This window comes from Ictalurus furcatus, chromosome 7 (assembly GCF_023375685.1).
Source record: "Ictalurus furcatus strain D&B chromosome 7, Billie_1.0, whole genome shotgun sequence".
NCBI lineage: Eukaryota > Metazoa > Chordata > Actinopteri > Siluriformes > Ictaluridae > Ictalurus > Ictalurus furcatus.
The window spans coordinates 31,854,305-31,878,969 of NC_071261.1; the positions used below are offsets into that span (position 1 = coordinate 31,854,305).

At 40.6% G+C, this 24,665-nt stretch overlaps 1 protein-coding gene across 3 annotated transcripts; it reads left to right on the top strand.

Moving 5' to 3' along the window:
• Window positions 1–5,787: 5,787 nt before the first annotated feature.
• LOC128610495 (low affinity immunoglobulin gamma Fc region receptor II-like) lies at window positions 5,788–15,892 on the top strand. 3 transcript variants are annotated; one of them, XM_053629847.1, is made up of 7 exons: window positions 5,788–5,814; window positions 10,096–10,131; window positions 12,553–12,870; window positions 13,161–13,436; window positions 13,999–14,247; window positions 14,494–14,616; window positions 15,197–15,892. In XM_053629847.1, the coding sequence occupies exons 1-7, from the start codon at window positions 5,808–5,810 to the stop codon at window positions 15,241–15,243; spliced, it is 1,056 nt and encodes a 351-aa protein (XP_053485822.1). In that variant the 5' UTR covers window positions 5,788–5,807; the 3' UTR covers window positions 15,244–15,892. The 3 variants fall into 3 exon arrangements, with proteins under 3 accessions (XP_053485822.1, XP_053485820.1, XP_053485821.1); XM_053629845.1 differs by lacking the exon at window positions 15,197–15,892 and having other exon boundaries at window positions 14,494–15,089; XM_053629846.1 differs by lacking the exon at window positions 15,197–15,892 and having other exon boundaries at window positions 14,500–15,089.
• The last annotated feature ends 8,773 nt before the right edge of the window (window positions 15,893–24,665 follow it).

The window sequence follows — 24,665 nt, forward strand, 5'->3', positions numbered from 1 at the left end:
GGAGAGATACCAACATGTGATGCATGCGTTAGCATCCTTCTTGTGGTCGAACCACTGCAGGAGTGCATGTTCCAAACAGAGGGTGAAAGGGCATCCTACTATATAGTATCAGAGAGTGAGGACAACACACTTATGGTTACATTTACATTTGTGATGTTTGGCAGATGCCCTAATCCAGAGAGACTAACAGAATGTTCTGATATTGGTTCACTATGTCACAGACTAAGAATACAATCAGTCTAAAAGCTGATGGTAGGGAGGTAATATACTAAGAAAAACACACAGACACTTTTAAGTACTTCAGGAAGGTGTTTATCATCTGAAGAATGCCAGTGATTCGGCTGTTCAGATATTTGAGGGAAGTTCATTCCATCACCTAGCTTCCATAACAGACAAGAGTCTTGATGCATGCCTTCCTTGTACCATGAGAGATGGTGGGACCAGTAGAGTAGTGAAGCAGTGATGGACAATAAGAGGGAGCGGGGTGCAGTGTGGGGTGTGAGAAGTGCTTTAAGGTAGGTGAGTGCTGGTCCTTTTTTGGCTTTATAGGCAAGCATCAGTGTTTTAAATGTGATTAGTTAGTTAGTTACATCTATATAGCGCTTTTCTAGACACAAAGCATTTTCCATAGTGGGGGGGGGAATCTCCTCAAGCACCACTAGTGTGTTGCATCCACCTGGATGATGCGATGGCAGCCATAGTGTGCCAGAACACCCACCACACATTAGCTATTAGTAGAGAAGAGAGAGTGATGTAGCCAATTCAGAGATGGGGATTAGTACGGGACCAATAGGGCCAATGGGGGAATTTCACCAGGACACCAGAGTATACCCGTACTCTTTTATGATAAGTGTCCAGGGATTTTTAATGATCACACAGAGAGTCAGGATCTCGGTTTAACATCTCATCCAAAAGACAGTGCTGTTTTTACAGTATAGTGTCCCCATCACTATGCTGAGGCATTAGGCCCCACACAGACCACAGGGTGAGCGCCCCCTGCTGGCCTCACTAATACCACTTCCAGCAGCAACCTTAGTTGTCCCCTGGAGGTCTCCCAACCAGGTACTGGCCAAGCTCAACCCTTCTTAGCTTCAGTGTGAAACCAGACAAGAACTGCAGGGAAATATGGTGCTGGCATTGATGTGGGCAACTACAGGAAGCCAGTGGAGGGAGCATAGCAATGGAGTTACGTCAGAGAACTTACGAAGGTTGAAAACAGATTGTGCAGCTGCATTCTGGATCAGTTGCAGAGGTTGCATGGCCTTCAGTGGCAGACTTGCCAAGATGGAATTACAGTAGTCCACTCTCAAAATGTCAAGCGACCAAGCAAGCACCTGAGTGGCCTGTGTGGACAGAAATTATTAACAGCAGCTTTCAGCTGCTGAGCTGCCATACATGATGAGATGTCTGCCAGACATGCCCACTGGATCACCAACCACTACTTCTCAGTGGTGCTTTGCTTAGACTCCCTGACTCAGAGCTTTCGGCATATGTACAGCACAGGACGATCCTCCACCTCTGCTACCTAGGACAAAAACGGCCCCCAGCCCTCTGTCTGATGCATCTGTATGCAACACAAAAGAGTGAGAGAAGTCAGGGGAATGAAGTATGGGCCTTTGCTTTCACAAAAGCCCACTGACACTGCTTCGTCCACTGGACTGGGTCTGGCTCTCCCTTTTAGTGAGATCTGTCAGTGGACTGACAAGGTCTGAAAAATCTTGTACAATTCTGCGCTAGTACCCCATCAGACCCAGGTACTGTCTTACCTACTTTTTAGAATGGGGCATGGACAAGCCAAAATTCTGCTGTTTTGTCAGTTTGGGGACGTACTTACCCATACCCCAAGTGGAAACCCAGATTCCATACCTCCACCAGTTCAATTGCACACTTTGCCAGGGTCGCTGGCAGCACGGCCCATCTCATGAACTTCAGGACGGCCTACACATGTTGCATATGTCGCCGCATCAATACTATAAAATATGATATGATCTAAGTAGGTGGCGGCATATGCACTATGCGGACAAAGAATTTTGTTCATCAATAGATGGAATGAGTCTGCTGCCCCCAAAATGCCAAAACGGAAGGGTCACAAATTGGTGAAAGACAAACAGTGTAGAGAAAGTTGTTTTTTCCTTAGACTGTGGTGAAAACAAATCTGCCAATAGGCCTTGGTTAAATCCACTGTCGAGTAAAAGTGAGCAATATTACGACTTAATCTCCTGGTGCAAATTTCCTAAGTAGCACTTATTGTAAAGCTGTTGCTACCTTTCCTGGGTCTGGAGAAAACTTTTCCTAGACAAGTGAGCCAGTGTGCTTTGCTCTCAGATCCAGGATATACTGAACCTCATTTTTACTAGGGGTGGGACCATCTTACCAGCATTCTCTTACTACATCCAATGTCCCCTGAGACTTTTGGTCATATAAAAGTTCAAATGGGGAGAATCCAGTGGAGACCTGAATTACCTCCCCAACCTTTTATTCCAATTCCAATTGTCTTCATGCACAAACTTACAAATCATGATTTTCAGGGTTTTATTAAAACATTCTACCAGCCTGTCTATTTGAGCATGTGTCTGAAGATGTGTCTAAGGGTTTATCCAGTGGCAGCATGACCAGACACCACCTGAGACAAGAGTTTCTGCTGGTTTTTCTGCAGGCGGAGGAGAGTCTGCGGCCAAACTCAGAATCAAGTAAACCTGCAACATGAATATTTGCTGCTTCAGCTTCTCGTGCTCCTGCTCTGTGTCACTACATGCATGCACACGCACACACTGGAAGCAAAACATGCAAGGAAGTAAGGGCATGGGTTATATAAAACAGGAGTGATTATGCACAGGTGGAAACCCTTACTAATTGTCCTCACATTTGCCCCAAGCCTCGTCACTTTTCATTTTACTGTCATTAATAAGCATGAAAACAAACACCCTTTACATTGTGTTTAGGATATGTTCAAATGTGATTCAGTTGCTTTTCTGCCGTGAACACCTGGAATGAAACAAATTACTTTTTTATAATTTCTTTACCAGCTCACACTGAAGACAGAATCGAGAATGCAGTCATAGAGGAATGAGCAACGTTCGTCTAAGTGAATGCATTGGTGGATGCGTTGGTATTTTCAGTAAGGTTATGTTGGGATTTTAATATAATATTGACTTCTTGTTATAATGTCATGCTGTTAGTAGCCCAGTATTTTACAGACAGCCTTTTTGTTTTGACTGGATTCATTTAGCTAAAGCCTGTAAATGTTGCTGATACAAAGTACCGAGTAATCTAAACAAGTAAAATAGTCTTATAAGAAGGAAAAAAAGAAGGAAAAACAATTTTAGCCACGCTAATGTTTTTGATTTAGATGATTGAGCTCTGTTTCTGCTGAAAACTTGCAAAAAAACCAAATGTGTCTGCTAGTTTAAAACCAACATGGTGACCTGGACAGTAAAACCTCAAAAGATTTCCTGTAACATTACTGATAAACAGCAAGCCTTGAGATGTATTTTTATATTTTCTTTAACTTTAATTGTAGTTATGTGAGGAGATTTGTAGATGGAACATTTTAAGAAAACAAATGCATCATTATCAATTCACAATATTATGTAACCTGGTTGCAATGTTGTATCATATGAAGTACAAGTAATACAATGATAACAATAACTCTGAACAACTACTCTTGTGCATTATTAAATATCATACCTTTTGCCATTTTGTATTTTTTATATAAAATATGAATTAATATTGAATATTTTAAAATAAAAATATAATTAAACAAGACAATGTGTATTTTATTTATATTGCTATAAGCAGAAACTGGATCCTGCAGTATTAACAGTGTAAATAGAGGATCTCTACTCTAAGTTCAGGAGTAAATGAGGAATCAAACAGAAGGGTTAAGGTTTCAGTGTTAAACCCTGCAGTGGATAAGTGCATTTCTTCCCAGTCCTGGCAGAGGGATCAAGAGAGTCAGGCGTATGCTTTTGTAAGCTTTGGGGTTTTTTTCCCCCAATTTATTTATTTATTTGTTTTTTATTGCCGTCATTATCATTATTCATATGCAAGAATAATTCAGCAGGTTTTCTTTCTGCATGTTTACAAAATTAATGCTCAACATTAAGTGGTTTTCTCACAGTACCTTTTCTGTTGTTTAGTTCATGCATTAGAAATCATTTGTATCTTATTACTAACATTCATTGAATAAAAAACAAAAACACTCCAGTTGTCTTAACAATTACATAATGTCTAATATTTCCATTTGTTTTTTAATCAATAAAATTCAAGGTACTCCTGAAAGTACAGAATTAAAACCAGTGTGATGGCACTTAAAGCCTCCTTTGGGAATTAGAGAGACTAAAGTGTTTATGGTTCATACACTACAGCCAATGTTCATAAATATACCAGCTCATGTACCAGATCACTGCTGTCAGGTTGAAACTGAGCTGGATTTTTACAGTACGTGGGCTCCACCTTGTGGTCAAAGGAGAATTATGTATAATAATAATATATATATATTTTAAATTAATCTTCAGTAAAAGCTTTACAGGGTCATGTAGACTCTTCCCCAGGAACACATGATCATGGGGCTAAAATACTCTTTGCATGAGACCCCAATCCATTGCAGGACACCAACGGCCAATTCATCTACCAGCATATTTACTGTTAGGAGGTGGGGGGAAACTTAAAAACCTGGAGAAAACCCACACAGTCACAGGGGAAAACATGCACAGAAACTCCACATATAAAATAAACAGAGCTCAGGATCAAACCAGGGACCCGGGAGCTGTGAGGCAGCAGTGCTACCCACTGATTCACTGATCCACTACTCCAGTTGATTCAGTGTGGCATTGGTGGAAAAACATACACCATAATCAAATCTATGTACATGAACAACAAATTCACAGTTAAATTGGTGAAAACACAAATTTCCTCCCTCAGAGTCGTGGGGTGAGGCAGGGCTGTACCTTGAGTCCCATCCTATTCAATATATACATCAATGAACTAGCAAGGGCTCTGGAACAGTCTGCAGCACCCTGTCTTACTCTATTAGACACTGAGGTCAAATGCCTCCTGTTCGTAGATGATCTTGTGCTGATGTCAACCAGAAAAGGTCTACAGCAGCATCTAGACCCCCTGCCCACCTTCTGGCAGACATGGCCTCTGTCAGTTAACCCAAAAAAGACTAAAATAACGATATTCCTGAAAAACACAAAGTCTTCAAGACAAACATCGTAATTTCAAATTAGACAACATGCCCCTTGAACACACCCAGAACTGCACATACTTCGGTATAAACACCATTTACGGTGTAGTTTTTGAGGTCTCATTGTACTTTGTACCAAATGTGTTCAAACCCCACTGTGAACATCTCAAAATCTTTGTATAATATCCATGATAAAATCAGTTGACTTCCTCTCCCGTTATTTGCCACTTCTGTATGTGACTGTGTGAATTAAAAACAGCAAGTTATTTTCCTAGAAAGAGGAAGGAACTGGGACAAAAAAGTCTGTATCTACACAGCAAAATCACCAGTGTTGACTTAACACCCACAGTGTTGAATTCACACCCTTCAGTGTTTTTAAAAGTCCATTGGACTCATATAAACACTCTGGGTGTTAGTTCAACACTAGGGATTTTACTGTGTACTTACATAGAAGTTGAAGCACTCTCTCTAACTCTCTCTCTCTCTCTCTCTCTTTCTCTCTCTCTCACTCTCTCTCTCTCTGTAAGAACACAGGAAGTTGAGACTTTAACACACACCACTGCTCTGTCAGTCAGTCAGTCGTTAGAGAGACAGGATGGAGTTCAGTCCACTCGCTGTGATGCTCTGTGAGTAAATGTTCTCTTTGTGTCTTCATTAGAGTGAGTGGTGGGGTATAAAGATGTTCATCTGCAGTCTGAATGTCCTGAGTGATGAGCCTATTGTGTGATTAGGGCATTGTGTGTACTTCAGCATGACTGCTCAGGTGGATCAGTGTATCCATATCTGTTATGAGAAGGGTTTAGTTTGATGTGTAACTACTCTCAGTAACTATGATAGTTCAGCAGGTAAGAGTACAAGTAGAGCAAGTTTAAAACACAGGGTTTAAATAATCTAATGAGTGTAAACGAGTCTGTATTGTTGGAATCTGTAGCTGATCTTCTGTGTCCTGCTGTCATCTGCTGCTCAGTGACAATCTCTCATGATCATTTGATCTGCTAAAAGAAAATGACTGGATGGTGTTTGTACTTTCACCAATGGAAGTCAGGGTTGTGAATAACTGAAATGTCTTTAGCTGCTGTGGTGAGACTCTGGTGGTGTTTCCTGTGAACAGAAAGGTTTAACAAAACCATGTTAGTGTTAACTAGACTTACTTAGAAAATGCATTATGACCTACATTTCCATTTTTGTTACTATTATGGTCTGTACAGGGAAACATCTCAGTACAGAAAGTTAAATCTAATGCACAATAATACCAAACTGATGCACAGAGTTTATTTTTAACTAGTAATTATTATTTACTGATTAGATAGTTAGTTAAGTTAGAGGCCTGAGAGCAGAGATAGGCTGTTGGTCATTGTGGTTTTGCTTTTCTGGCCCGAGTTCAGCTGTGAAGAAGAGGCGGAGGTGTGAATGTGTGATAACTGACTTGAAACTATGCTGGATAAATATAACTTCACTGCTGTTTCACTTGCTTACTTAAGTGGAACTTATTGTTGGCCAAAATCAGCCATCTTCTTCACATTTAACCATTAAATGAAAATTAAAGCCAGAGTGTGTGTAGTAGAGAGTGTTGGAGACAAAGTGTGTGCAGTAGAGATGGGAGGTGAGGCATGATGTTTGCCTGAGGCTTTCACTAAACGCCAGGGGCTTCAGTACTGCAATGTAGAATGGGGGTTTCTGGAGGTGTGGTGAAGACACCCCCTTTACAGGTCACGGACAAAACAATCATATCGGTAACTATATTTTCTGTTTTATTATCTTACAGTAAAACATAGTGTCAACTTTGCACTTTCTGTGTAAATAAAGTAGAGTATGAAAACATGGATAATTATGAGTTTGTTTGTTTTTTATAATGCGGCAACAGCAGTGGAAACATTGTATTAATATAAAACCCCTGGGATCACGGACAGACAAGTATCTGCAGTAAATGGCTTTTCTTCCCAAACTGTGCATGATCTTTGACCTATTCAGATTCTCAAATAGGCCACGCTTGACTGATGACGCAATGTCTGTTCCGCTGTCATGAAACCACTGGAAATAAGTGTGTGCCATCTGCCTGATGCTCAACTACATTCACCATGATCTTGCCCACACTTGATTAACACGATATTTTGACTGAAATTAGTTACTGTCACGATATGGTGGCTGAGATGGATGCAAGTGCAGATTTTTCAAGTTTAATAAATAACTAAACAACATACAAAAAGACACTATGACTTTGGGGAAAAACACTGTGACAAAGACTAAACATAAACCAAAGAACAGAACACAGCAACATAGACAAAGTCTAAGAAAGACAAACAGGAGACAAAGAGTGCAGTGCAAACTGTGGCTATATACATGAGTGCTCAACTAACAGGAATGTGATTCAGGTGCAGGTGGTCATGTGACTGATGCAATGCCTGCTGGGAACTGTAGTTCAGAGTTCCTTCTCTATTTACATGACAGTTACACTTCCTAAACAATTATTAGTGCATTGTGAGGGACCAATGAGCTGAATACTTAGTAGAGGTGAATTATGCTTTAATCTGCAATGAAGTCCCTGCAAATTTGATCCTGTTTACATTAGTCCTAATGCTTTGGAAATATTTTGACATGACCAAGTAGGAGACTGTCATATGACAGCAAACCAGTGAGTACATTTCCCATCCTGCACTGAGGCCTACAAACATGGCTGCCATGGACTTCAACAATCACCTTCATTCTAATCACACACTTCTGCATCCAATTCACAGTACAATCACAACCACAGTTTAAAAGGACCTTCTATGCATTCACTCTTTGTAAAGTATATGCTCAGTTGCTTCTGTTGTTGCCAAGCCTTGATAGCAACTTTGTTTATTCTGGTTTTGACCTTGCTCTTGTTTATTACCTTGTCTCTTTGCCTTGCTTAGTTTGGACTGTTTGTCTGTTTGATTGACCCTTGCCTGCCTGCCTAAGTACCTTGATTTCTGCCTGATCCTTTGGACTATTGTATTAAACTACCTAACCTGCACTTGTTTCCATCTCACTCTCCATTATGTGCCAGAATACTTTGCCAATAACATGGATGCAGCAGAAACGTGAAGGAGGCATCATGACAAGGTAATAAGAAACACCCTACTGAGACTCAATTCTATCAAGCTTCCTCACTAGGTTGCCATGGATCCCCCAGACCCATACAATGGATTTTACGGCTATCCTGAGTATTTTCTTTTCAACTGCCAATTACATTTCTTGAGCCTGGCGTACCCCAAGCCTGACCAGAGGCAGTGGCTGGGGTTCATACTGTCCTGGCTCATTGGCCAAGCCCACCAGTGAGTGGCATGTCTGGTATGTACAGAATCCAAGGATGTTCACGATGTAACTCAGTTTGTGAGATTATTCATAAAGGAGTTTGGGAGTCCAGAGTACACCCCCAATCTGGATGAGTTTTTGGGGAGGGCCAGTTTCATGAATGAACCTGCAAGGTCATTCACCACCTACTACAAGATGACCTCCTCCCCAGAGCTCCAGTTTGAGACCCATGAGGTGGTCTCACCTGCAGAGCTGAAGCTGGAGGTCAACGTGGTGACCTTCTCCCCAGAGCTCCAGCATGAGATCCATGAGGTTCTCACCTCCCAGAGATCCAGCATAAAGTCAAGTCCCTGCTTGAGGTCCACGAGGCGACCTCCCAAGCCACGTTCCTATCCAAGGTCATAGGGACGGCCTCCTAAGACACGTTCACACCCAAGTCTGTTGACACGGACAACTGATTTCAGCCGGCAGAGTCAGTGAAGAACGACACTCAGCCTCCCTGCTCCACTGAGGATGTTTCGCTGCCACTGTGCTCCACTGAGGACGTCGCTCCACACTCAAGAAAGGCCAACGAGACGGCCCACCAAGTCAATCCCTTGTCTAAAGCTGACGACACAACTTCCCAAGCCTGGGTCTCACCTAATGACCCCAGCAAAACCAGCCTCAGTCTCATGTCTGCTCCTCAGCTGCTTGAGGAACCTCCTACTTGTTGGATAATGCCTGCATTGGAACCCAAAGGGTTATGTGAACATTTTGCCCAAAGGGCCAGGACTGCCAGGGAGGGTTCTGTCATCACAGCAAACCAGTGACTACATTTCCCATCCTGCACTGTGGCCTTCAAACATGGTAGCCATGAACCACAATTCCCAGAACTCCCCTTCACTCTAATTGTGCACACCTGCATAGTGGGTTGCCCACTAATTGTAGGGTTGGTGGTTTGATTCGTGGTGTACGAGACCCCACATGCCGAAGTGTCCTTGGGCAAAACACTGTACCCCAAGTTGCTCCCAATGGCAGGCTAGCATCTTGTATGGCAGCTCTGCAGCCATTGGTGTGTATGAATGGGTGAGTGAGACACAGTGTAAAACACTTTGTAGAACAAAAAAGGTTAAAAAGCACTACATAAGTTCAGACCATTTACCATTTATGAATGCAAGACCATTCTGAAGCCATTTCTTTGTTGACTTGGATTGTGGTTGTGTTGGAAGGTGAATATTTTGTTCATCTTCAGCTGTACAACAGAGGCCTGCAGTTTTTGCTAAATAAATTGGTATTTGGAGCTATCCATGATTCCCTCATGATTCCCTCTTCTCCTTTCATCAATTTTGGAGGGACATCCTGTTCTTGGTAACGTCACTGTAGTGCCCCATTTTCTCCACTTCTGGTTTTCACATTGTTCCATGGTATATGTAATGTTTTGGAAATTCTTTTGAAGATTAATATTTTTCAACAGTGAGAGCCCATACATTTGTTGTAAGCTCTTTGCAGACCATGGCATTTACTTTAGTCTTTTTAGACTTTAATTATAAATGAGAGTGTAGTATATTGGGTTCTTTATAGATGCGATCAGTTTGTCGAATATATTCTGCTTTCAATCATACGTTAAATCTTTTCCATGTTCTCTGTTTCAGTGCTGATTTCACTTACACCAGTGCCACATGCTCAAGGTGATTATATATAGTTATATTCTACATTTATTTGTTTATTTATGTGTACATGTCTGGTTTGAATCGGAGCTGAGAAGCTTGTGTTTGTGCATTACCATGCAGAGTTTGTCAACTTGTTTCATCTGAGTTAACTCAGTTATTTTAGCACATTAAATTACTGATTCAGTTAACTTTCCTGACGTGCATTTTGCCGTTAGTGCGGTTGCTTTAACCTGGTGGTTCCTTTACGATTTTTGTGTTTATAATGATGTCGAAGGTCACATGACAATGCTAACATGGCAGATGTAGTATGTTTGGGATAGTAGTCCTATAGTGCTCCAAAATTGCACACTTATGCACTATTCTGTGCCATTTTGTAATATAAATAGTGTGATTAGTGTGTTCACACTGGAAAAACCCCAAAAAACAAAGTGCACTTTAAATGTGTCCCAAATAACATACAATTCACTATACACTTATACTATGCACTATACACTGTTATCCAGTGTATGAATTTTAGAAGGGTAGTATTGTCTCAAATGGCACATTTTCAGTATTGTACTAACTGGAAGTATATGCTGTTTCCCGGTCAACGGCAAATTACGTCAAATGCATGTAGTACGATGGCGCTAACTTTAGCGAAATCGCCAAACAGATTACAAAAATGAATTGGTACACTCTACTGTTTAAGGAAAACTGCGACTGTTGAGTGCATGAAGTGTCCATCATTCCACACTTCGTTTTTTCAGTTGAATGAGCGCATCATCCGGGAACTTACAGTGCACTTTGACCTGCTCCCAAATGAAACCCTGAACTCTGCAGACATGATCATGAGTTTAATGTCACATAATGATAGTGTGCCATTCAGATGTGGATTCATGTTCAGTGCTACTTCAAATAAATATTACCACAATTTAGAAAAAATATTTTAATAAGCTGCTGTCCTACTGTACCATACAGTGACTTATTGTTTGCTCTTGGTTAAAGATCTAGTGAAATCGACTTATTTATTAATATAGGCCTAATATCAAGATTCATTTCATAATATTAATATTAGAAAAATAAAATTTATTATTGTTGTAGTAGTAGTAGTAGTAGTAGTAGTAGTGGTCTATTTTGGGGGTAAAATGATGAGATGTGGATTCATGTTAGTGCTAAAAAATTTTTAGTCCTGATTGAGGAGATGTACAGCTGAGTGGTGCAGCTCTCCTACACTGCACCCAGATGATGTCCCCTCACTAGCTAACACGCTGTCTTGACTGTTTCATATTCTTTGTCACACTGTTCTTCTGTTTTCTGTTTGCCTGTTTAACAAATATGACTAGATATCTGTTCAATAGCATTTATGTTTCAGTATAGTGTTATATATTTATTCTAGTAACTGGTGTTAAAAATTGGTCTAACCATCAATGAGCTGGTGTGTTATGATGTGGCGTGTTGTAGGCCGGGTGTGGAGGTCCGCTCTGGGCCAGAAAGTCCAGGGCCACTTTTTGGTCCCAGTTCACCCTGATTATTGTTATTAATGTTAAATAACATATGCTGAAAATGTAAGTGTCGATGTTAAAACACTGAAATGAGGGCTCCATTCCTACATTTTGCCTAGGGCCCCCAAATCACTAAATCCGCCCCTGCCTTCTGAAGTCATACATTAGACGGCAGAGTGTATAGTGAGTAATATAGTGCATAATATAGTATCGAATTCAGAATATAGTATATACTATACTATCACAGTAGGCGATTTCGGACAAAGCACTAGTTTGGGGTTGATAACACCATCGCTGTTCGTCTACAGTGCCAGTGCATACACAAACGCTCACAGCTCTGGTGGTTGCAATGTGGCTTTTCCTTCCTGGAGAACTGCGCCGCTTCATAATAACATGAGCTCTCATAATAAAAGTCTCTGAGTAAGGGTCAGTGAACAGCGCTCTTACATCCTCTTTACTCCATACTAATGCTCCTTTTGCACATAAAGTGAGAGGTACATCAGGATTTTTCACTTCTTTCATCATAGATTTAAAATCAGAAGGATTGTTAATAAATATATTACATAACTATTCGTTTCTTTTCTTATTCTAAAACACATCTTGAAATATATCATTTTACAAAGTATTCATCTGTGGCTGGTGAGATGTTAAAGTAAAGCAGTTGAGTGTGTTTCTCAGTGACAGATTCACTCACATGTGACATATAGACCATTGGGTACAGGTGATCCTACTTATTAATCAAAAAATAAACCATGCAGTGATGAGGACGCGAAGAATGAACACATTCCTAATGCCTCGTCTAATGACTCAGTGTAATTAGTTTTATGTTAATATTTAGTATTGTTACTATTCTGTACTCTTTAGATGATATTTTAGACATGGCAGGATTGTTGTGTATAAAGTAAATGTGCAGATTCTGTAATATATATATTATATGTTTATTTATTTGTATGTACAGAGAGACCAGAGGCAGTACTGAGTGTATCTCCACAGAGCTGGCTGACTGAAGGAGACTCAGTGACTCTAAGCTGTGAGGTTACAGACTCCTCTACAGACTGGACATTCAGCTGGTACAGAGAGATTCTCTACAGAGACAAGGATGGCCATATCAGGTATAGAGTAGTGACCCTCTCAGACAGCAGCAGAGGATCTGGAGGCTCCTACACTCTCAGTCCTGCTGCTCTTAATCACACAGGAGTTTATATGTGCAGAGGAGAGAGAGGAGAACGACACTTTTCCACAGAGTACAGCCTTCGACAGCCACTATGGATCACTGGTGTGTTGCATTATTGAATATAGATGCTTAAATAAAATATATAAATGTACGCAGCATTGATTTTAAATTTGGAGACTCACAGCTGTGATAATGTTTGGTGTAAAAATCTTTATATTCACCCTCCTGAGTGAGGAATGTTTAAGGCAGTTGAATAGCCCTAAGCACTGGTAGAGGATTATTCTCCTTCAAATAGCACTGTTTAATTAAACGAGGTGTAAATGTGTTCAGTGTAAGTTATGTCATGAAAACACAATCATAATAACACGTGAATTATAATGTTCTGGTTTAAGGTGAATCTCCTCCACTGTCTCTGATCATCAATCCCAGCAGAACTCAACACTTTACTGATGACTCTCTCTCACTGAGCTGTGAGGACCAGAGTAACTCCACTGGATGGACAGTGATTCGATACACACACAGTGAGAGAGGGTCAGATTGTTCATGGTGGGGATCAGTTACAGGATCTACATGTAAAATCAGCTTCCTCTCCACATACTACACTGGAGTTTACTGGTGTGAGTCTGAATCTGGAGGAAACAGTAATCCTGTCAACATCACAGTGCATGGTGAGTCTTCATGTAGTGTGTTTATTGTTAAAGGAAAAGGGAAATGTTTCATTACAGAATATTCAGAACTCTGAGTTTCCAACTGGGAGAACTGTTCAACAAGACACACTGAACTGGTTTATCTCAGTAATGTTTTGAAAGTTCTGAATGTTTTGTCATTTTAATATTACCTGAAGACAGCAACAGAACGGCACGGTGGAGTTTCTCTCATGAGCTGAATCAGCTACGGTAGAGCAGGTAAAACACTGAATGAGGCTGTAATGTGACTCTACACAACTCTAGTTTTACACTCCTGAAGAGTTTTCATCCAATTCAACACCACAAACACAATAACACTAATGAGTTTCACACTGAAATCAAGTAGTGTTGATCAGAGTTTGTTCAAATAACTGCAGTCTCTGTAACTTTCAGTCAGTATTGGCTTTACACTATAATACATATCAATTAGTTATTGTATTACACACCATAAACTAAGGATATTTATATAATTAGTCACTGTTTATATAAAGAAATATTCATGTTGTAATCCTTTTTGCTGTACATGTGATTTTCTGTGTTCTAGATGGTGATGTGATCCTGGAGAGTCCTGTCCATCCTGTGACTGAGGGACATCCTCTGACTCTACACTGTTTATATCGCAACACAAAGCCCTCAAACCTGCAAGCTGATTTCTATAAAGATGGATCAGTTCTCCAGAATCAGACTACAGGAGAGATGATCATCTATAACGTCTCAAAGTCAGATGAAGGTTTCTACCACTGTAAACACCCAGAGAGAGGAGAGTCACCCAAAAGCTGGGTCTCAGTCAGAGGTGAGAAATCATTTCAATATTCATTTAAATACAACTGTGACTGAATGTGTTGAACTCAGTATCTTTACATAATGTAATCTATAGTGCTGAGTTTATGAAAGTCTGTGTAAAATATGCAGTGTGTTCACATGCTGTTGCGTGTCTGTGTGTACTAGTGTAAATGGATTTATTTCTACTGCAGTTTGAGTAAAACATACAAACAGTTCATCATGAATAAAGTGTTATTATAATGATTATTTTATTCAGCGTCAGGTCCATCAGGTGTAGAAGCTCCATTCTCAGTGCTCATGCTGATCAGTAGTGTAGTGACGGCCTCTCCGTATCTGCTGGTGACCATCATTCTGCTGGTCAAATGTTACAGAGCTCGAGGTAAGAACTCTTTCAGTACGTTTCACATAACGAACAAACTAACTTTAATTACTGCCAGAAAAAAAGGGTGAATTTACACGTGACAGACGCTTCAATCAGTGTGACAAAGCATCTAAAAAATGACACATAATTCCAGTCTTTTAGAAAATACACATCTTGTCACATTATTTATATTTAAAACATATCGTAACTTACATAACAAATATATTGTAGCTAATAAAATATATAATTATTCATGCAGGCATTAGATAATGACAATAATAATACACAGGGTTTTAAAAGGAAGAGGTAGCATTTAATAGAGCAATAGGACACTAATAAATTGTTTGTAATAATTGATGAAGAATCTCTGACCTACATTTTGCAGTTACTGAAGATGACTGAATGAATGATGTTTATTTTCTAACACATCTTTTCCTGAAGCTCTGTCACGTGTCACTTCACTGTCCTTCATAAGCATTAAAACAAACACCCTTTAAACTGTGTTTAGGACGATATCAAATGCAGTTCGGTTGATTTTCTGCCATAAACGCCTGGAATAAACCTGCAATTAAAATGACCTTGTTGTTGTCTTTAACAGCTGAAACTAATGAAAGGAGAATGGAGAATGCAGTCATAGAGGAGTGAGCAAACTTCATGTTTTAAAAGAGGATGCAATGCTGTTTTCCTTAAGGTTATTTTGGGAATGTTATAATAAAACTGATTTGTTGCTTTAATTTCATACTGTTAACACAGACAGCTTTGTTGTTCTGACTTGATTTGTTTAGCTAATGCCTGCAAACGTTGCTAATGCAAAGTACTGAGTAAAAATAAACAAGTAAAATATTCTTTAAAATACAAAAACAGATGACAAAAGCTAATATTTTGATGGAGTGTTTGAGGATTGAGATGTGCTTCTGCAAAAAGAAAAAAAAGATAAAATCTATCATGCTATGTTTGAAATGAAAATGTGTAAATGTGCTATTAAAACCTCAGACTATTTCATGTAACATTGCTGATCATCATTTTGGTGCTGAGTGTTGAGAGCAGCCTTGAGGTGTGTATTTTATATTTTGTTTGACTTTTCTTTTCAGCTGAGTGAACTTTAATTGTAGTTGGGAGAGGAGATTTATGCGTGGAGTGTTGCAATAATGTATCACATGAAGTACAAGTAAACTCAAGTGAACAACTACTCCTGTTCCTTTTTAAATATCAACATTTCTGTTTTGTATTTTTATACAATCAAGTCTGTAGTAGTAAAACATGTATTGAGCCGAAATAATAAAAATTAACCACGACAATGTGTACTTTATTTCTATTGCTAAAAGCAGAAACTGGATCCTGCAGTATTATTCAGTGTAAGTAGAGGATGTCAGTGCAGTAAAGTTCAGGAGTAAATGAGGAATCAAACAGAAGTGATATTACTCTTTCTGTGTGTCTACACACTGGTACACTGATGTACAGGACTTACATAACACTGAAAATGTCCAAAACACAACACAGGACATTAACATTACAGCAGTGGCAGTGATTCAGACAATCAAAAGCTACTTATAAAGTGAAACACAAGGTTTTACTGTCAAACTTTGATTTACTGACAGTGTTCATCAATGTATTCTGTCACACTGCTGTCAGGTTTATACATCACAGCCAGAGTTAATAAAAATGTACCAGCTCATGTACCAGATCACTGCTGTCAGGTGGAAACAACTGGATTTCCTTTGTTCATGGGCTCCACCTTGTGGTCAAAGAGATAATATTCTTAATGCCATACTCTTTTAAATTCAGCTTCATTAAATGCTTTATCCTGGTGGCAGTTGATTTTGTGGTGGATCCCAGGAACACTGAGCATGGGGTGGGAATACACCTTGCATGAGACACCAGTTCTTTACAGCACACCTCATACAGACATCATAAGATGACACACATCACCAAAAAAAAAAAATCATGAATGCTAACTGATGCCAACCACATTTTAACCTCCTTCTCCCTCTCTGACCCTGAGGACAGGGTTATACTTGTTTATAACTGCATGTGCAATATCAGTGTTAATAGTGGGGGCAGTTCAGCGAGATGTTTCTCAAGAAGCCTCAAACCATTGAGCATCACCACAGCATGAGTCACAGGCTTCAGGCTTCATCACACCCCTAGTTTGCTATAACTTTAATATACATTAAATCTAAATGAAAATATTCTCAACCTCAATGCATATCAAATTCATTTCAACTGAAAACATTATGTTCAAATAAAAAAATGTAGAAGGACAGTCTACATTAAAAAGAAACAATATCTCTTATTGTTTTCTTTCATAACGAATGTATGACTGCTTATGTGACCTATGCACCTGTTTTCACCATGATGTATTGTTTATGTTTTCACTGCAGTGTGCCAGTGTATTAATGTTACAAATAAAGTTAATTGTTTGAATTTGTATCAAGTTTGATTAAGTACACACTAGCGTAGTTGCTAGCCTCGATTATCCATATTTATAAAGAAAAAAACATGACAAGGAAATATAATGACTAGAAAGTAATAAACCCGATGTTTAAAAAAGACGTCCTTGCTTTTCCTCGCCATCATGCTCATTGTTGTGCCTGCTGCTGACTAGCAACCAACTTCCTGTTTACACTTGTATGTGCGTGCCCAGTGTGTATGAATGGACGGAGATCGTTTCTGAAACACAGTGGAAACGCCAATGTGGACGAGCATCGTTTTCATTTTAAAACGAAAACACACCAGTGTTAACAGGGTCTAAATGTTCTCTTTGTGTCTTCATTAGAGTGAGTGTGTGTGTACTTCAGCATGACTAATGAGTGAAGTCCTGCTGTCATCTGCTGCTCAGTGACAACCTCTCATGATCATTTGATCTGCTAAAAGAAAATGACTGGATGGTGTTTGTACTTTCACCAATGGAAGTCAGGGTTGTGACTAACTGAAATGTCTTTAGCTGCTGTGGTGAGACTCTGGTGGTGTTTCCTGTGAACAGAAAGGTTTAACAAAACCATGTTAGCATTAACATGTTACCAAACTAATGCACAGTGGTTTCTTAAATAATTACTAATCATTATTAGCCCATTTGTGTCAAAAACAACAGCAAAGGTTATTCATAAACAAACACGTTTCATTAGCCGTGTACACACACAGGGCAGTGACACTATTAGAGGCCTGAAAACAGAGACAAGTTGACACGTGGTTTTGCTTCTTTTTCATTAATTCAGTGACGTGAGTTCAGTAGGAGGAGGCGTGAAGTTGTTGCGTGAGAGCCATAACTGACTTTTAACCATAAATATGAACTCCATCTGCTTCATGTCACATACACTCCCCCCCCCCCCCTCCATCAATGTGCTTGTGACTGTAACACTTACAGGTAGTAAACTCAAGTTATAAGTTCTCTTACATTTATTCACTTAGCAGACGCTTTTATCCAAAGCGACTTACAAATGAGAAAGATACAAGCAAAGTGATATAGTAAACTCAAGTTATAAGTTCTCTTCCAAAGACAGTTCAGGGTCAATTCACTGGAACTGAATGTTTAATATTCACCATTCATACATTTACAACAGGCTCTTTTTTTTCAGTTTAATTAAGACAGTCATTCCCAGACCTTGATAAGACATCACCACACAGTATGATTTTTACAGTAAGTGTCACGATACGAAGTTGGATACAGATGCAAGTGCGGAAGTTTTAAACATTTAATGATAAACAAACAAAATACAAAAGACTGGACAACAAAGATACAACACACAGTGGCGAAGACTAAACACGGCAGCATAGACAAAAGCATAGTAGGACAACGTGAGACAAGGAAGCAGTGCAAACAATGTCTATATATAAGCGTGCTCGTTAACCAGGAAGTGAATACAGGTGCAGGTGGTCATGTGACTGATGAGTACGGTGCAGTGGCTGCTGGGAACTAGAGTCCAGAGTTCCTTCTCTGATACGTGACAGTAAGAATGTCCCCAGTGAGAGCATTTGCTTGTGTGCGGTTCCTTCTTCTGCTCTCGAGTTTGGAATTTGTGTGAATATTTTTGTGCTCGTTCAGAGCATCCCTGCATGCCCTGACTCATTTATTTAATTTGATGCCATACACTGTAACTAGCAAATGTTTGATAGAAAGGAAAGGCGAGAACACAGCTTTACAAATTCACACACTCATTAACACTTACAGTATTTAGAGTCACTAATCCACCATCCAGAGGGGGAAGAAAATCAGAGAACAGTGAGGAAACCTGTGTGTACACGAGGAGAACACGCATAAAGCCACACAAACAGTATTCCAAGATCAAAAGTGCTCTGAAAACTACAGGCTTTACTGAACTGAAATATGCTTTGCGTATGCATGTACCTCAAATCAGAATCTATTTGTGTTTCACCACATTCACATCCTGATGAAGTCAATCCTGTTGTGAGTTTTACAGTGTGTTTTAAAACAGCCTGAGTGCTGAGTGCTGATTTCACTTATACCAGTGACACCTGCTCAAGGTAATAATATATAGTTGTATTTTACATTTCTTTCTTTATTTGTTCATGAGTACATGTCTGAGTTGTACTGGAGTTGAGGAGGTTGTTTCTGTACATTACCAAGCCAATTTTTTAGATTGTTTAATCAATAGAATGTTTGTGGTTGTAAAGAAAGGAAGTTACTTTTAATTAATTAATTAAGGAAGTAAACAAACATTAATAAATTAATTAATTTGATTGGAAATGGAACTGGTTGTGTTTGTTCATTACCATGTAGAGTTTGTCCATTTGCATTTTAATTTATTTTAACTAACAAATTTATACTAGAGAAATTAAGAAGTCATTTTATTTCTGGTTCACAGTGGTTCTGTAAGTTTACATCAAAGCAGCATTTCAAATTATATGTTTACTTCCCGTTAAATTGTTCATAGTTTTGTTTTAAATAGCTTTTTGCACCTCTTTGGGAATTTCTTTATGTACTTGATTAACAATAGATTATTTTTGTTTTTAATATAGGGATTCCTAAAGCCGTGGTGTCCATAAAACCTTATAAACGTGTTCACTTGTGAGAAAGTTACTCTCAGATGTGACGTACAGGGAGGAGGAAGCTCTGCGTGGACTTACAGTTGGGAGAAGAATAAAGCCAAGCTTTATACAAGTGGAGATAGATTCAGTGCAGACCGCACAATGCAGGAGGTCAGTATCAGTTGTGTTATACAATCTGACAGTGGTGACTACACCTGCAGAGGACAGAGGAGTGACTCTCAGAGCTCAGAGATCAGTGATGCTGTGACACTGACTGTATCAGGTGAGTCTGTGGCAACATCTGGATTTTTACAGTTTTACTCTTACAGTAAAATTCTGGTGAGTCGGTGAGATTATTAGTACACAGCAAAAATTATGGGAGGAGGCACAAAATCTCAGTGTCTTTCCTCTGCAACGATCTGATTCATCAGAAACTGATATGAGACCTTTCTAAGGAATTATAAGGTTTTATCTGAGAAGTCAGTAATTTTAAAACACTTTGCCTTAAGGTTTTGATATAATACAATAATTACAATATAATACAATATTTTAAATATAGTTTTTTTTTATTATAGTTTTTTTTTTTTATTCTGGTTGCATGTAAATAGCACATTACATTAAAAAAGCAAATACAGTGTCTTTCATTTCTGTTATACCAACCATGAGTAGACACAGACTGCTAAACAGATCTCAGTGATTCAGTCAGGATTACAGTGAGAAGTACAGTTCTGTGCAAAGGTTTTAGACAAATGCAGGAAATACTGTAAAGTAAATATGACTTCAAAATAATTTCATTCAATCTTTCTACTTAAAAATATACTACAGCATGCAGTAATCAGTAATAAAATAAACTTCAATAGTACTCCAGGTACAATTTGAGCAGTTTTAAAAATTAGCTGGTAGGTTTTACTGAGCATCTTGAAGAATCTGACACAGTCCTTCTGGAGAGTTTGACTGTTGCACTTGCTTCTTTATTTTTTCATAAAAAACCCAGGAGCCTTTTTTTTTGGTGTGAAAAGTGGTCTATTATATAATATGTTGCTCTTTCTGCTGTACTGACATACAATTTTTTTTTCCAGCTTAAAAATGACATATGTAACCTTAACGATAGGTTTATATTAATGCGCTCGTTCTAACACGCAATTGTTTCTTGTCAGGTATTGGAGGATGATGATGTAGTACAATACGAAAACAAACACAGAGAACATGAACTAGAAGAAAAATAACATGAAATGAACATGACAAACGCTAGACATGGAGTGTCAGAACATAAATACTAATGCTCAGTAGACTTGAATGTGACTCAGGTGAGCGTGATCTCATGATGTGCAGGGGCTGATGGGTAATGTAGTCAAGACATTTCTACAGTACCAGCTCCTTCACAGGTGTCTATGACTATGACTCTAAACATGAAACATGAAACTATGAACTGGGACTGTGGTTATCTATCGTAAGGACTCTAAACTAATCCACTATAACTCAATTTTCCGCGCTGTGTGCTGGGAGGCGCGCGGTATATATGCGGACATAATCAGCGTCATAATGGCTGACGGCTGAGGACAATTCAGACACACGTGAAACAACCAATGACAGAACGGGGAGGAGACATAACAGAAAGATAAACAAATGCACAAGTCGAAATGTCACGATTGTCCACAAGGGAAAAGCAGGTGCTCGCGCACCTGCTCGTGCACACGCGCTCACATGCTCCACAGCGCACTGCTTAAAGGGGAACTCGTGACAGAATCCCCCCACCCAAAGGCACTCCTCCCGGAGTGCCATGAATCATCCATCTTCATTGGCGACCCCGGCCCCCTGGGCAGAATGTCTCAAGCAGAGCCAGGAGACCGCACGGCGTTCCTGGCAAAACAAAAAAGCAGAGTGATGTTCACGGCAAAGCAGGAAAGCACCATGACGTCCCCGGCGGAACAGGAAGGCAGAGCGACATCCTCGACGAAACAGGAAGGCAGAGCGACGTCCCCGACGAAACAGGAAGGCAGAGCGACATCCTCGTCAGAGCATGCAAGCAGAGCGAAGTACGCGGCAGAGCAGGGAAGCGGAGCGACGTCCTCGGCGGAGCAGGAAGGCAGAGTGACGACCACAGCCGAGCAGGCAGGCTGAGCAAAGTCCTCGGCGGAGCAGGGAAACAGAGCGCTGTACTCAGCAGTGCAGGACAGCAAAGCGAGGTCGTCTGCGAGGCCAGGGAGAGGAGCGAGGGTCTACGCGAGGCCAGGGAGAGGTGCGAGGGTCTCCACGAGGCCAAAGGGAGGAACGAAGTTCTCCGCGAAGCAGGAGGGGGAACGATGTCCTCCGTGGAGCAGGAAGGGGGAGTGACACACGGCGCGCAGCAACGAAGAGGAACGACGTCTTCAGCGGAACATAGAGGCAGAGCAATGTCCTCCACGAAGCAGGATGGCATAGAGACGACCTCAGCCGACCAGGAAGGCCGAGCGACGACCTCAGCCAAGCAGGAAGGCAGAGCAACGACCTCAGCCGAGCAGGAAGGCAGAGCGCCATACCCAGTGGTGCAGGAGTGCTGAGCGACGCTCTCTGCTGAACAGGAGTGCCGATCAGCATCCCCAGCAGAGTGGGCACTCTGAACGAGATCCATGACAGGGGAGGGAGGGTGGGAGACGACCTCATACGGGGGCACCGAGGTCGCCAGGTTAATCTCAGGCTGCAGCTCTGGAGTTGAGACCTCGTCGTAGGTCTCAGGCTGGGGCTCTGAGGTCGCCAGGTGAACCCCGGGCTTGAGCGGATCTTGGTCGGCCGTGTCGGTAGTCTTGGGCGTGGGCAGAACTTGGTCGGCAGGCTTGGACATGAGTGGAACTTGGTCGGCCAGGTCAGTAGGCTTGGACATGAGCAAAACTTGGTCAGCAGGCTTGGACATGAGCGGAACTTGGTCAGCAGGCTTGGACCTGAGCAGAACTTGGTCAGCAGGCTTGGACATGAGCGGAACTTGGTCAGCAGGCTTGGACATGAGCGGAACTTGGTCAGCTGGGTCAGTAGACTTGGACAGTAACGTGTCTTTGGAGGCCGTCTCTTCGACCTGGGACATGAGCATGACTTGGGAGGTCACCTCCACCACATTGACTGGATCCTGAAGCGGCTTGGTGGAGGCTGCCCTGTCAATCCCCTCATAATAGAGGTTAAATGGCAGGTCAGCCTGGGACTGTCCATTGACTCTCCACCCAAGTAAATACAGACCATGAAGTTGCCCTGGCTGCTTGAATTCCTCCATAAAAAGTTCTGAGAACTGAGTAACATCATGGAGGGCTGAGGACCCAGCACTCACCAGCTGCTCTGCCCAGTCACGGGCCGGACCGCAAAACCTGGACACCAAGAACCCGATCCACTGTCTCTTAGTAGGCTTGGGATACGCCAGGCTGCAAAAATATGCCGAATACGCCAGGCAGCTGAAGAGGAACTCCAGCGGGTAGCTCCCCAATCACGCTGTCTCTGGAGGAAGTTCGGCTGCGTACCCTTCAGGGAACTGTATGGAAAAAATGCGGCCAGTAATCCGAGCGTTTTCCCAAACCCAAACTTTTCATTTTCCTATGATAGTACATCCCCAAGTGTTGTATTCCCCTTACATCACAGCAATGTTTAGCAACTTCATGCTTTAATTAATTAAAGAATGCCACTTTATTAATTTATAGTTACGTTCCATGTTGTGAAAGCAAGTTAGTTCCTGTTCCCTCTTATGTTACAGCAGCTATAAACAGGCGTTCCCTCACCAGCCTAATAAGTTAATAAGACGACAAAATGCAGCTTCTCATGTTACAAAGAAACTGAGAAGTGTAAACTCCTCTGCTTTAAAACTTTCCCATGTCAGAAAACTTGGTTAAAAGTGTCGATTTTGGAGTCTGGCTCAGCGGTTAAAGGCTCTCGGTTACTGATCAGAAGGTCAGGAGTTCAAGCCCCAGCACTGCCAGGCTCCACTGTTGGGCCCTTGGGCAAGGCTCTTAACCCTCAGTTGTATAAATGAGATAAATGTGAGCCACTCTGGATAAGGGCATCTGCCAAAAGCCATAAATGTAAATAAATATAGAACATCTCCTTATAGAAAATGAATATACACTTTTCTTTGTGTTTTAAATCTATTTATTATTAGCCTGATATATGTTCTTCCACCAGTCCCTGTGATTGAGCTGTTATGATTATGTATTAAAATGAGCCTTAAAACACCTTCTGACTTCTGACATTCAGACTTGAGAATTCAACAGTGCTGTGGTATATTGTGTTTTTTTTTCTTTGTTTGTTTGTTAGTTTTTGTGGGGTTTTGTTGTTGTTGTTGTTGTTGTTGTTGTCATTTTTGTAATTTAGATAAGCTGTATTTTTTCAGGACATTAATCAAGGATTTGTTTCTTGCTCCCACCTAGAAAAGACCGCTGTGGGTGATGACACTGTGTACTCAGTGCTGCAGCAGAAGGTAAAACTCATGACATTTATAAAGTTTAAAAGGCAATCCATACACCATGAAGAAAGAAATATGTTTAAAGGTGCATTGGGTAGAATTGGGCCACAAGCACTTACAAGGTGACCTACAAAACACTAAAATCATGTTTTATCCTTGACCCTCATATCCATGTACACAAAGTCCCACTTCTCAGAATCTATGGTGGCTGGAAAAGTTAGTTTGGTAGCCGTTTAGGCAACTTTCAATCATCTCATTCTACTTGGACAGTTATGATATACAGTTGTTGGATATGAACATGCAACATCCAAACTATTTAGTAGTTTGTACCATCATTGATGGCAATATAAGGAGAAATGTATTTCTAACCATATTTATGCAAGCTTTTTTTCTCTCTGCAGTGAGCCATATGTCTGTGAACACTGATGAAGCAGATGCTCCTTGTTTTCTGAGGCCCAACCTCTGCAAACCAGAGAAGGTGGCTGAACAAATATTGCCCATCTTTTATGCCAAGTTTGCAATGGTATGGGCGCTTGTACAGTATCTGGACTTCCAGTTGGGTCACAAACAGGGCCAGTCTGCCTACAGCTGAGGAGCATTTTGTCCAAAGTGGTGGAATGGGACGACTGTTCAGTACAGCAGCACTAAAAAATATATGCTTAGT

Excerpts from the sequence above, each read along its gene's own strand:
- LOC128610495 (XM_053629845.1), top strand. Across the intron at positions 10,132-12,552 it reads ACCAGTGCCACATGCTCAAG|AGAGACCAGAGGCAGTACTG; the intron begins GTGATTATATAT and ends TTGTATGTACAG. Across the intron at positions 14,248-14,493 it reads AAGCTGGGTCTCAGTCAGAG|CGTCAGGTCCATCAGGTGTA; the intron begins GTGAGAAATCAT and ends TATTTTATTCAG.